The sequence below is a fragment of the Dioscorea cayenensis genome, chromosome 11, assembly GCF_009730915.1.
Source record: "Dioscorea cayenensis subsp. rotundata cultivar TDr96_F1 chromosome 11, TDr96_F1_v2_PseudoChromosome.rev07_lg8_w22 25.fasta, whole genome shotgun sequence".
In the NCBI taxonomy this organism is placed as follows: domain Eukaryota; kingdom Viridiplantae; phylum Streptophyta; class Magnoliopsida; order Dioscoreales; family Dioscoreaceae; genus Dioscorea; species Dioscorea cayenensis.
Window position 1 is genome coordinate 18639945 of NC_052481.1, and position 11873 is coordinate 18651817.

At 33.0% G+C, this 11873-nt stretch overlaps 3 protein-coding genes across 3 annotated transcripts; all 3 read right to left on the reverse strand.

Annotated features, from left to right (window-relative positions):
• Positions 1–2898: 2898 nt before the first annotated feature.
• LOC120272364 (glutathione S-transferase F10-like) lies at positions 2899–4783 on the reverse strand. Its single transcript, XM_039279182.1, has 3 exons — positions 4558–4783; positions 4401–4449; positions 2899–3592 (listed from the first exon to the last, which is right to left on the reverse strand). Exons 1-3 carry the CDS (start codon positions 4705–4707, stop codon positions 3123–3125), a joined length of 669 nt encoding a protein of 222 aa, XP_039135116.1. The 5' UTR covers positions 4708–4783; the 3' UTR covers positions 2899–3122.
• A 1854-nt stretch (positions 4784–6637) lies between these two features.
• On the reverse strand, positions 6638–7672 carry LOC120272513 (glutathione S-transferase F8, chloroplastic-like). Its single transcript, XM_039279351.1, has 3 exons — positions 7430–7672; positions 7292–7340; positions 6638–7210 (listed from the first exon to the last, which is right to left on the reverse strand). The coding sequence occupies exons 1-3, from the start codon at positions 7577–7579 to the stop codon at positions 6726–6728; spliced, it is 684 nt and encodes a 227-aa protein (XP_039135285.1). The 5' UTR covers positions 7580–7672; the 3' UTR covers positions 6638–6725.
• Positions 7673–9148: 1476 nt separating this feature from the next.
• LOC120272514 (glutathione S-transferase-like) lies at positions 9149–10302 on the reverse strand. Its single transcript, XM_039279352.1, has 2 exons — positions 10036–10302; positions 9149–9962 (listed from the first exon to the last, which is right to left on the reverse strand). The coding sequence occupies exons 1-2, from the start codon at positions 10232–10234 to the stop codon at positions 9496–9498; spliced, it is 666 nt and encodes a 221-aa protein (XP_039135286.1). The 5' UTR covers positions 10235–10302; the 3' UTR covers positions 9149–9495.
• Positions 10303–11873: the final 1571 nt, after the last annotated feature.

The window sequence follows — 11873 nt, forward strand, 5'->3', positions numbered from 1 at the left end:
GAGATTGAATTACTGAATTCATGAAAATGCAATGAGCCAAGTGATCAAAGAGAGCAGATTAATATAAGGAAATAAAAGGAATAAAGTGAAAGATAAAGATAAAGATAAAGATTAAACGCAAGAAGAGTAAAGAGCTCGGTTTATCGCTTGTATGCTTCTGATTATTATTTTGCAAACGTCCTTAAGGAATAATTTCAGCTGGAAAGAAGTGGTTCTGGGCAGTTTGTCATTGAAGTTATTCTGTTTATAAGTTGCTCATGGAAATAAAGTTCTGAAGGCAAGAATGTAGATGATGATTTAATAATGTAGATGATGCAATGAGTGCAAGTCAAGTCACTTCTTGAAGGCATCTGTTGTAATGAATTTGATCCTTTTGGTACCAAACATTCATTGTTAGAAACTTTAATCATTATAAAATAAAAGCTTCCTCTCAACAGGAATGTCTCATGACTATGAAATGGTTAAGATTATTTTGCCTATTTTTTCTCTGTTTGGAGTAATTAGAGTTAATCTTTATCTTTACAATCCTTAAGATTTGAATAAATGTTTATTAATTGAAAAATGACAGTCAAATTGGAGATTTAAGATTCATTGTTTAAATAACTTGCAAACATCATGAAGTATGATAAGTTATTGGATATTGATATGTCATCAGGTTGGTAGTAATAATCAAAAATATTGAATTGAGGGCAGCGTTTTGAGGTATCTTATTTCTGAGTGCCATATTGTTAATTAATAGGAGGGCATACCAATTATTTTGAACTCAAATATCATTCCAAGAATAATAATATTACTTTTATAAAAGAAAGCCCAAAATTAGAAAAAGGCCAAAGATACTTTTATTAGAAAAAAAGGAGTATTTTTTTATTGCGCAATCTTTTTATTTTATGGTGCGTAGATAATTTGTGGTTTATTCATTTTGATTAAAAAAAACCTAGAGAAGAAAAGAATGATTAAGGAAAGAAAACAGAGATTATTTTTATTAAAATAAAGCACAAGCATTCATTTGTTTATAGCTTTAAAGTTTGAGCAAATATGATATTGTTATTTAGAAAAAAAAACCAATAATAAGTCAAATAGTAAAATATTTTACTCCTATACAAGGTCACATAATAGTTCCCTTAGTGTGATGGTTATTATATTTTTTTATAATTAAGCATGTGCACACAATAACAATTAAAAGAAAAAATACAAACATTTAGTAATGTAGTTTGGCACGATGTAGTATGTACCAATATTTGCGGGCCAAACCTAGAGCAACAATCTATTAAGAAAGACAAAATAAAATACAACACTAGATAATTTACAAAATATACTTCACTTACTAATCATTAACACATGATCTCATCCTTAAAGACTTGCCTTGACTCATCTTCTGCTGGTCCCGACCACTTATTGATGTGACGCTCTTCCACTAAGATCACGATCACAAAAAGTAATAAACATTCTCTCTAGATTAAAAGATGTATACACTTTTTCCTTCAAGCTTTTTTTTTTTGAATAATAGACGACAATCGCCTTTTTTATATGAATATAAACAGTATCGAACAATGTGTTCTCTGTTTAATTGAAGTGGTTTATCCACCTTTTTAAAAAAAAGTACTTGAACTCAGATATACAGTATATGTACAGTATAAGAATAATATAAGAATCCCGGGTGAACAGTACTGTCGGGGGAGGGATTTGAACTCATGACCTCCTCTTTATACTTTGGTGTCATACCATTGAGCTATCCAATGGTTGATAAGCTTCTCTCTTTTGCATCTTGAATCCTAGAAATGAGTCTTATAAAGTCTCCATGCTTACTAGCTGTTGTAATTTTTTTTTTTTTGTCTAATTTCTTCGCAACATCCAAATCTGGGGTTGCAATTCTATTGCAATCATGTTGCAACTTGTCCCACATGTTGACATTAGTTTAGTTACAACATCTAGTTGCAACATGACATTAGGACATCTCTAATCCTCTTTGGTTGAGTCTGAGTCAAACACGGTTGAATTCTCCTAATCTCGGTTATAACAACTAATTGAACTCCAACACCATTTTAGTAGAAACCCCTCTCGGGTCTTTACACGCGCCCCAAAACTTAGCACTCCCAGATCAATCTCCATTGAAAGTTTCAAAGAATTTTCAACCATCCTAATATGGCCTTCAAACAACATTCAATCTTCTTAATCAGCATCTTTCATCAGTCGCCTCATTTAGTTTTATTCAAATCTTCATGAAATTGCGCATCCAACCATAGTAATAACCAAATCTTCACTACTAAAATTAAGCCCACCACCTGCCAACTAAAGAGTCTTCCAAAGATAACATAATCAACTAATGATAAGTGGTCTATTAGTGTCTTTCTTGCGGCCTAGTCACTCATTTTGACAGATACAAATTTGGTTGTAAACTGTAAATTTTAGCTCTTCCCAATAATAAATTCTACCTTAATTTATGACCATTCTCCATAAGCATCTGCTTTCCCAAAATAACCTTTGTAAATCCACCCACCATTAATCTTCCAATTGGAATGACAAACAATGCCAATTCACCATAATACATGTCACCAACACTAACAATATATATGTGTGTGTATGTGGCTTTCAATGAGTAAAATACATGAGCTTGTTTTCTTATTACAACCCTGCCAATTAACCCAATAATTTTAGAAGCACATCCTTGGTCTCTGAATATGTGTGTGTATATATATATATAAGACTATTTACTTTACTTCAAAATCAAGAAAAGTATTCCAATCGTAATATATATGTGTGTGTGTTTAGCATGAACACGTACCACCTCTTATGTAACAGATCGAGGTGCCAATCATATAAAATTCTTACCATTAATTTCATTTTATAATCATGACCATGAGTTTAAAAATTATAAATAAATAAATAAAAAAAAACTAATGTCAATAGAAAGAAAAACACTCTCAAAAGACTTGTATTATTGAAAACATCAAGGGCCAAGAAAGCCACCCAATGCAACCAGACCTCAAGCAACAAACATCAAACCAAACACAACATGACTCAGCACAAAGACACAAGTAACAAACACAGTACTCCAAACAACAAAATGCATATGCATAACAAACTCATGAAGTAAATACCAAATTCCAACTCAATTCTTCAATTTATGCCGCAGCAGCCGGTGGCTCATTCTGCATATCCACCACCCTCTTCCACGACGGCCGGCAGGAGATATCAGACCACCACTTACTGACCCTTTTTCTTTCCTTAAAAAGTGCGGCACAGCCCGCAATTGTCGAAAGCCTTTGAGCATTGGGCAGGTGAGAAAGATCAGCAAGAGTGAACTTATCTCCGGCCAAGAACCGGGTTTCTTCGAGTCTTTGCTCATAGATATCGAGTACTTTGGCCAATTTTCTTCTGCTATCCTCGACCACCATTTTGTCGGTCTCTAGTCCCAGCACTGGTGCATATGCAAGGTGAAACACTAATGCCGAGCTCGGTGGCTCGAAACTTTGTTCTTCTGTTTGTAACCATTGCTCGATTGATGCTCTTTCTAGTGTTCCTTTGCCTAGAATGTCCTTGTTACCTTGTTCCGGGTACCTCTCCGATATGTAGCGGCATATTGCCCGGGAATCTAAAACCATTAATTATTTTAACATATCAACTAAATATTTATAGATTTGGTCTTTTGATTTTTTATTTAAGAGAAAAATAAAATACACTCTAAGAGTGATATTAAAGCATACTTTTGATTCATGAACCATAGTTTTACATTTATTTTGATTTTTAAAGGCAGAAAAAAAAATATTCTGATCCATGGAATAAAAAAAAAAAATGAAATGAGATCAGAACGGTCTAATTTCTTCCTACAAGGGAAAAATGTGTTGTATATTTTTAAAATATAATTGATACTTTGATATATTAGTATAATTTTTTTTTACAAAGTGGATAAACTATAATTTTATTAAAAACACAAAAGTATGGAATAAGTAATACATTCTAGTATACTATAAAAATTTGTATCCATTATCTTTGATAGTTAAAATAATTTGTGATTCTAATATTATTATGATTATGTGTTTCATTTAGTAGCCTGTTTGTATAAGCATTTGCTTAATATCATATTGAGTGTCATGGTTTATTACAATATTTTCATGTAATAATCTAACACAGACAATGATATATTTAGTTTATTTTTTACAATTTTTTTTAATAAATATGAATGAACCACAAAGATTCAACCATCAAATTGTGAGTTGACAAGGATTTGATACCGGGAAAAAATAAAATATCAACTCTAATGTTGCAGGAATAATATTTATATCACGTTTTTGTTCAATAATTGAATTATTCCATCACTTGTTTAGTTTAATAACCAAATTGGCAAAAATAAGAAAAAAAAAACACAATAAATAATAATTTAGCATGATCGATCTTCTTACCGACTAGTGTAGTCTTGCCATCTTCAAAGGTGAGGGCTTGGCCAAAAGGCTGTCACAACATTGTATTATCAGCTAACCATGAATGTAGTTATATAAACACATAATAATAATAATAATAATTCATAAATAGTTTTATTATCAATGTATATATATATACCTGGAGCTTGAGATACTCTGGCTTCCTCTCAGTACCCTTGTAGTTGTCAACCCTAACAAGTTGGAACTCCACATCCTTCTCAAAAAGACAAGCAAGCACTCTTGCAACCTCAGCAGAAGTTGGTGATCCAAAGACCTTGATGCTGCCCATTGTTTGATTGGATTTGGTTATACACTTCCTCTTGTTGTTGTTGTTGTTTTGGTTGAGAGTGCACACAATAAAACATTTGGTGGAGTGGAGATTTAATATGGTATGAAAAGAATAAAATGATATTAATTAAAGATAAAAGGAAAAGGAAAAAGAAAAAGATTAAAAAATAAATAAAGATAAAGAAATTAACACTTGATTTTAGTTTCAGGGATTTGGTTTTAAACACTTTGTGATGTGGTTAGTACTGGTTAGATGACTTTGTCAAAAGTAAAGAGGAAGGAACTCTAAAGTTGTGCATTTTGTGTGGGTGAAGATTAATTTGTAGTGCTGCAGATGAACAGTGGAACAATTCATATTTTGTCAGAATATTATTCCTTAATTGTACTGACTGCCTCTAGCTCAACCTTTCTTTCCTTTTTTGTCTATGATAAATTGAAAAGATAATTACTATATATATTTTTCTTTCCTCTTTTGTCTATGATGAATTGAAAATATAATTATTATATATATCTCTTTCCTTCTTTGTCTATGATAAATTGAAAATATAATAACTATATATATATATATATATATGCTATAGATGTATATAATACGCAACTGTGGACATTCAGCCGTTGAGCACAGTAACAATTATGGAAGTTACAATCAGTATAAATTGGGGTTTAGTTGGGTTGATTAGTTTTAGATTTAAATTTTTTTTTTTGAGATTTGTTCAGATATTGTGCAAAAATTGATTGAACGGTTCAAATTAAAATAGTGTGCATCCCGTTTTTCACTGTGTTGATATTCATAAGCACAGTGCAAAACCGCTGGATTTGAAATCCAACGATTGATACGAACCTTTGTAGATGATGGATGCTTTTATATATATATATATATATATATATATATATATATATATATATATATAAAATAAGTGAGAAAGGTCCAATTTAAGGGTTTATTAAGGAATATGTAAGTATGGAGATGCACCTTATCAATCCCTAGGAACATATTAACTAAGGGCTAGGCACCATATGAAGCAATGAAAGTCTGTCATGAACACACTCAAAAGATTTAAATAAATTATATATAGCTAATAAGTCCCCGTGCCATGCAACTTTAGAAAAGAAGGATACTACTCTTATAAGGGACTCACCAAGGACTCATTGAAATATGACCATAAACAGTACTTGAGCCCAGAAACATTAGATGAACAATACTATCACAGTACCATGGCACAAAGTTTCAACTTTGCGCCTGCCCATCCACTACCATATGACAATCCATTGAGTTATGCAATGGTTATCTTTTAAAAATATTTGGTTTCCATCAACTATGTTAATTGGAGAAATATTTGGTAATTAATAGCCCCATTTAAGTCGATTTGATAAATAAAAACCTACTTACAAGCTTTTTGATTCCACATTCTATCATGTTAAACTTTCGAGTTAAATTAGGAGTAAGTAATATATTTGGTATGCATTTATTATGTATAGTACTAATTTTGATGTAAACATTAAATATATATATATATATATATATATATATATATATATATATCATATTAATAATTTGGTGATTATTTGTGATGATTCTAATATTATATATCTATAAAAGTAAGAAGTTCAACCCCAGCATCCAACTTAAATGAAGAATATAATGCCTTCAAAATATTTTTGATTTATGTCTACTCAAGCTAATTATTTAACACTTAATAATTGTGAGGTTCTTCATTGTTTACTTATTTCATGGAGTTAATTGATGCTCTTATTTATTTAACAATATTCAAACCATATATTCCTGCCATGGTGTATTCCTCAGCCACCTTTCTCCACATTCTTTACTGAAATCTTCATGAATATTCAAATGTTGAACCTCCTTCATTATGATTAAGTTATTAACCAATACTCTTTATTTTATAATAATATAAGGCACTTAAAATTATTCATTAATACCAGCAGAGGTTCTTCATAGATTAAACACCAAGTTCAAATGGTCACTGACCACAAACACACAAGCCACAAACATTCATCATATCAGTAAGTGAATTTCTCAAGCAAACCAGGATGCTCCTGCTGCATTTCAACCACCTTCTTCCATGAAGCCCTTGAAGATATAGCATTCCACCATCTGTCCACATTCTTTCTTTTCTTGAAGAGCTCTCTTCCCTTCTCAGACTTGGTCACAATGTATTGGGAATTAGGCAGGTGAGATAAGTCGGCAATTGTGAACTCATCACCAGCCAAGAACTCACTCTCGGCAAGCCTTTTATCATAGACATCGAACAATTTGGCAAGCTTCTTCTCACTATTTGCAATGATAGTTTGGTCTGGTATCGAGCCCAAGGGGGCAGCGAAAGCTAACTGAAAGACTAGATCAGAGCTCGGAGGATCGAAGTTTTGAGTTTCAGCTTGCAACCATTGCTCAATGGATGCTCTTTCAAGTGCACCGGTCCCAAATATGTTCTTGTTTCCGCTGTCTGCGTACTCTGTGCAAACACACCTGCAAATTTCTCTTGAATCTACAAAAAAAATATGTTAGATGGTGTATTGGCTCTGATACTATGTTAGCGAAGCAAGATTTAATATGTAACATTGCATACTTGTCAGTGTGGTATTTCCATCTTTGAAGGTTACTTGGCCTGAGCAATCCTGCAGAAATAACAACAGAGAAAGTTAATCTGTAACGGAACAATATCAGGCATAAGAATTATGAGAAAAAAAACTTCATGAGAATGTGCCTGTAGTTTAAGGAACTCGGGCACTTTCTGATTTCCTTTGTATGTGTCTATGCGAACCAGTTGGAACTCGACATCCTTCTCAAAGAGGCATGCTAACACCCTGGCCACATCAGTGGATGCTGGCAGGCCAAACACCGTCACACTCCCCATGTCTTTCTCTTTAATTCTCTATCTCAAACACAGACAATGTTAAGGATTGCACCCTGCATTAGCATTAACAAGAAGGGAATTTATTGATCAGGGTGGCAGAGGAACTAGTGCTTTCTTGGTAAAGGAGAAAGATAAAGAGGAAAGCAAAAGGAAAAGAAAAAGATCTAATACCTGTTTTAAACAAAGAGCAACACATATACGTATTCATACAAGTAAAACAGAAGAATTCCTCGAGTACTTACTTGAATTCAATAATCCTTTCGTGGTTGCAGCAAGACATTTTGAGTATGTGAAAGAAATACCAATCCTTTATTCAACATCTTCTCAGAAAAAAAGAAAAAGAAAAAGAAGAGTTGTCTGAATAAAATTATGCATCTACTTACCAACTTCTAAAAGTCATTATTTGAATGCAGACACAGTAATTTTATGCTTAACAATAGTCTGCTGTAGACATAATAGTAGACTTATCCACAAAAATGACTGAGGATTAACATGATGCATTGTGATTCACCACAGGAGAAAGAAGCTCCGTACAACATATATATCCAATGCATAGTTTATAAGACATACAGCTCATCCAATTAATTCGATTAGCTTCATGTCCCATATATCCAAAACTCCACATCAATTGAAGAAATTGATAAAGACAACAATCTCTTTTGTAACATTCCAGCAAAAAGCTAGCTTGAACTCTATTAAGGAAATTATTGCAATTTTTGGTCTAATCAGCACACACACATGTATAGAAATATGATATATATATATATATATACACATATATATATAAGTTATGTTGGTTCACTCAACTCCATGCTACATCAATGAACACACTGAATTCAAAATACATTATAAATGAAAAGATGAAAATAGTTCATGGAGAGATTACCTCACATATAAACTTGAGAACACAACTACATATCAATAGGATTTAATGTTTTGTTAAAACTAACTAAATCGGTAAATATTCCACCTCCTTGCTAACTATAAACTAGAATAAAAGAGAACAATTCTCTTTACATTTAAAAAAGAATAAAAAAAAAAAGAAGAAGACAACAGAGAACTAAAGAGAATTATTTCTTGGAACTAAGAACACACACCCCTTGGACCTACTTTCTCAAGAAAATCTCTTGTTATATGTATATAAATGTCCAATTACACAACAGATATCTCTAAACACCCTTACTAGCATATATAGGTTAATTAAGGTGATTTTAATATCACCCAAAGCCCAACAGTCAAAATGAGCTGCCAGTGAATCACATCCTGCATCTTAGATAAACTACCAAAATCTTATTCCCCAAAAATCCAAGCTCTAAACCTTCAATCCATTCCACAACAATACTCAAAGAAGCATAAAAAACAAGAAGCACTTAAAAACAACAATAACAACAACAACAACAACAAAATCATCATCATCATCATCATCATCATCATAAGTCTATCCATTTCAAGACATCCAAAAATTTTACCAAAATAGCAACACACAAACCATCACCAAGAGCAGCCAACCAGTCAGTCAAGTAAATTAGTCAATGCTCCACCTTCCAAAGCTACAGGAACCTAAAAATCTCAGAAAGCTAAAACAAAAGTGTCATCTCTAAACCAAGAAGAACATACATCTCAAACTGTTCTTTCAATATCACCAAAAACCCAATGGCAAGCATGAGCACCAGTGGATCACATCCCACAGTTCAGATAAACTACCAAAATCTGGACAAAATACAAGCTTTGAACCTTCAATCACTTCTCCCGCAATAACATTCATAGAGACACGAAAAACAAGACAAACAAACACATGACAGTAACAACAACATCACAAAGCTCTGCAGTTCAAGACATTCAGAATTCATTAAAAAGTAAAACAAGATAAGAACCATCACCAATAACAGCCAGCCAGCCAGCCAGTCAAGCAGTGCTCAACCAGCCTTTGGAGTATTCTGCATCTCGACAACCTTCATCCACGACGGCCTTGATGAGATCTCCTTCCACCACCTCCCAACATTCTCCCTCTCCGTCAACAAACCACCCCGATCAGTAGCATTAACAATACAATGACAATTGGGCAAATGCGATAAATCCGCAAAGGAAAACTCATCTCCAGCCAAGAACCGAGTCTCTCCCAACCTCCTCTCATACACATCCAAAACCTTGCCAAGCTTCTCCTCATTCTTCTGAATAGCATTCTCGTCCTGCTTCAGCTTCATCCTCGGCGCAAACGCCAGCTGAAAAACCAGCACCGAGCTCGGTGGGTTGAAGCTCTGCGCCTCGGCTTCCAGCCACTGATCTATGGAAGCCCGCTCCAAGAGATCACCTTTTCCGAGCAAAAATTTGTTGCCTTTCTCCGGGTACTTGTCCAAGATGTAGCGGCAGATGGCTCTGGATTCTGAGAAATAGAAACGGGAAGATGAGAATAAAGAAGATGGAGATGGAGATGGAGAGAGATGAGAGAATGGTACCGAAGAGGGAGATGGAATCGTCTTGGAAGGCAGGGACTTGGCCGAAAGGTTGGAGTTTGAGGAAGTCTGGAGATCTGTGCTGACCTTTAGACATGTCGACGGGGAGGAGCTGGAAGTCGACTTCCTTCTCGAAAAGGCAAGCAAGGACTCTGGATACAGCTGTGGACATTGGAGGTCCGTATACCTTCACGGCGGCCATGGGTGATGCTCAGGAGCAGGAGCAGGAAGAGGAGGTCTTGGCGGGGTAGTTGAAGAAGAAGGTCTTTGGTTTATCTTGTTCTCTGTTTGGGGGATTTATCAGTAAGTTTTTTTTTTTATTATTTATTATTTAATTTTTAAGCTAGTTTATGGAAGGCCACAATAATCGATACTAAGATGATTACATAACACAATACAACATTGTTTAAAGCGTGTATAAGTTTAATACAAAAGTGATGTTATTTTTATTGAATAGATTTGTTTGAATTATGTGAATGTCAACTTATCATCACATTATCATCAACGTCATTATTTTTTATATAAACTTCAAATTTAAAATTTAAAAACAAATTATAAAACCATATCTAAAATTTTAAACATAAATACTATATAATCATATACCCAGAAATTTAAAAACTTAAATCCTAAATAATAAATACTAAACCCTAAAATTCTAAATGTTAAATTCTAAGCCCTAAACCCTAAATAGTAAACTACCAGCCCTTATGATTTATAATTTATGCTTTAGGTAAAGGATTTACAAAATAAAGAGAAATTTAAATTTTTATCACTACTCTAGTATAAATGGGTTTATGTCGTAAATGGGTAACACGATTAAGACATACTTAAATTAAACAGTTTCGTGTCGTAATCGTGTCAACCCATTTAAGACACGATTAACACAAATATATAGGGTAAAAAAGTAATTATAACTCATATATATGTATATTGGATTTTAGATATTTAAGTACTTATGTATGTTGGGCTTAAGTATTGATATATATTTGTTGGATTTTGAACTAATATATTTTTGGATTTTAATTCAACTTTTGTTGCCATTGTTGGTTCATGGATTTTGTATAAAAACGGATAAAATGGGTTGTGTCATGTTACACGACCCAATTATAAGAGTGTTAAGTGGGCTCGTACCATATTACACATCCCAATTACAAATTAAGTAGGTTAAGCAGGTTAAGCGAGGCGTATCGTGTTACACGCTTCTATAGGTGTAAATGAGCCAAATTGAGCTTGACCATGTTGAAGCTTAGTTTGCTATTATTTTAACCGAGCTTGAGCCGAGCTCAAGCCTACATCAAGCTTCATAAATAATAAAACCCTCAGAGTTCAACTCGTTTGTTGGATAAAGAACGATCATTTTTTTCATAAGTAATACATGATCATAATTATTATTATTATTGAAAAAATATTGTTTTAAAATTAATATTGAACCTTTTTATAATAAAAAAAAATATAAATTAATCTTATTTTTCTTAAATTCATACTTAAAAATTAGTATAATGTTTTTGTAATATATTATTAATGATCCCATAGATGACGATATTAATATTGCTATAAAAGTTTCTATAAATACTTTACATAAATGAGCATTTTAACGATTCTTATAAGTGAGCTTTTAATGATATTATAAATGAGTTGTTTACGAGCCTTAATGAGCCAAGCTTGGTGGTGTTCAAACTCGGCTTGTTTACCTTATGAGCTTTAATAAACGAGCCGAGCTAAGCTCTTAACAAGCTGAGCCTTCGAGTTTTTAATGAATGCATTGATTCATTTATAGCCCTACACGTTTCATGTATGGGTTGCGAATGTGTTTAGGAAGTTAGACATGATTAATAATTGTG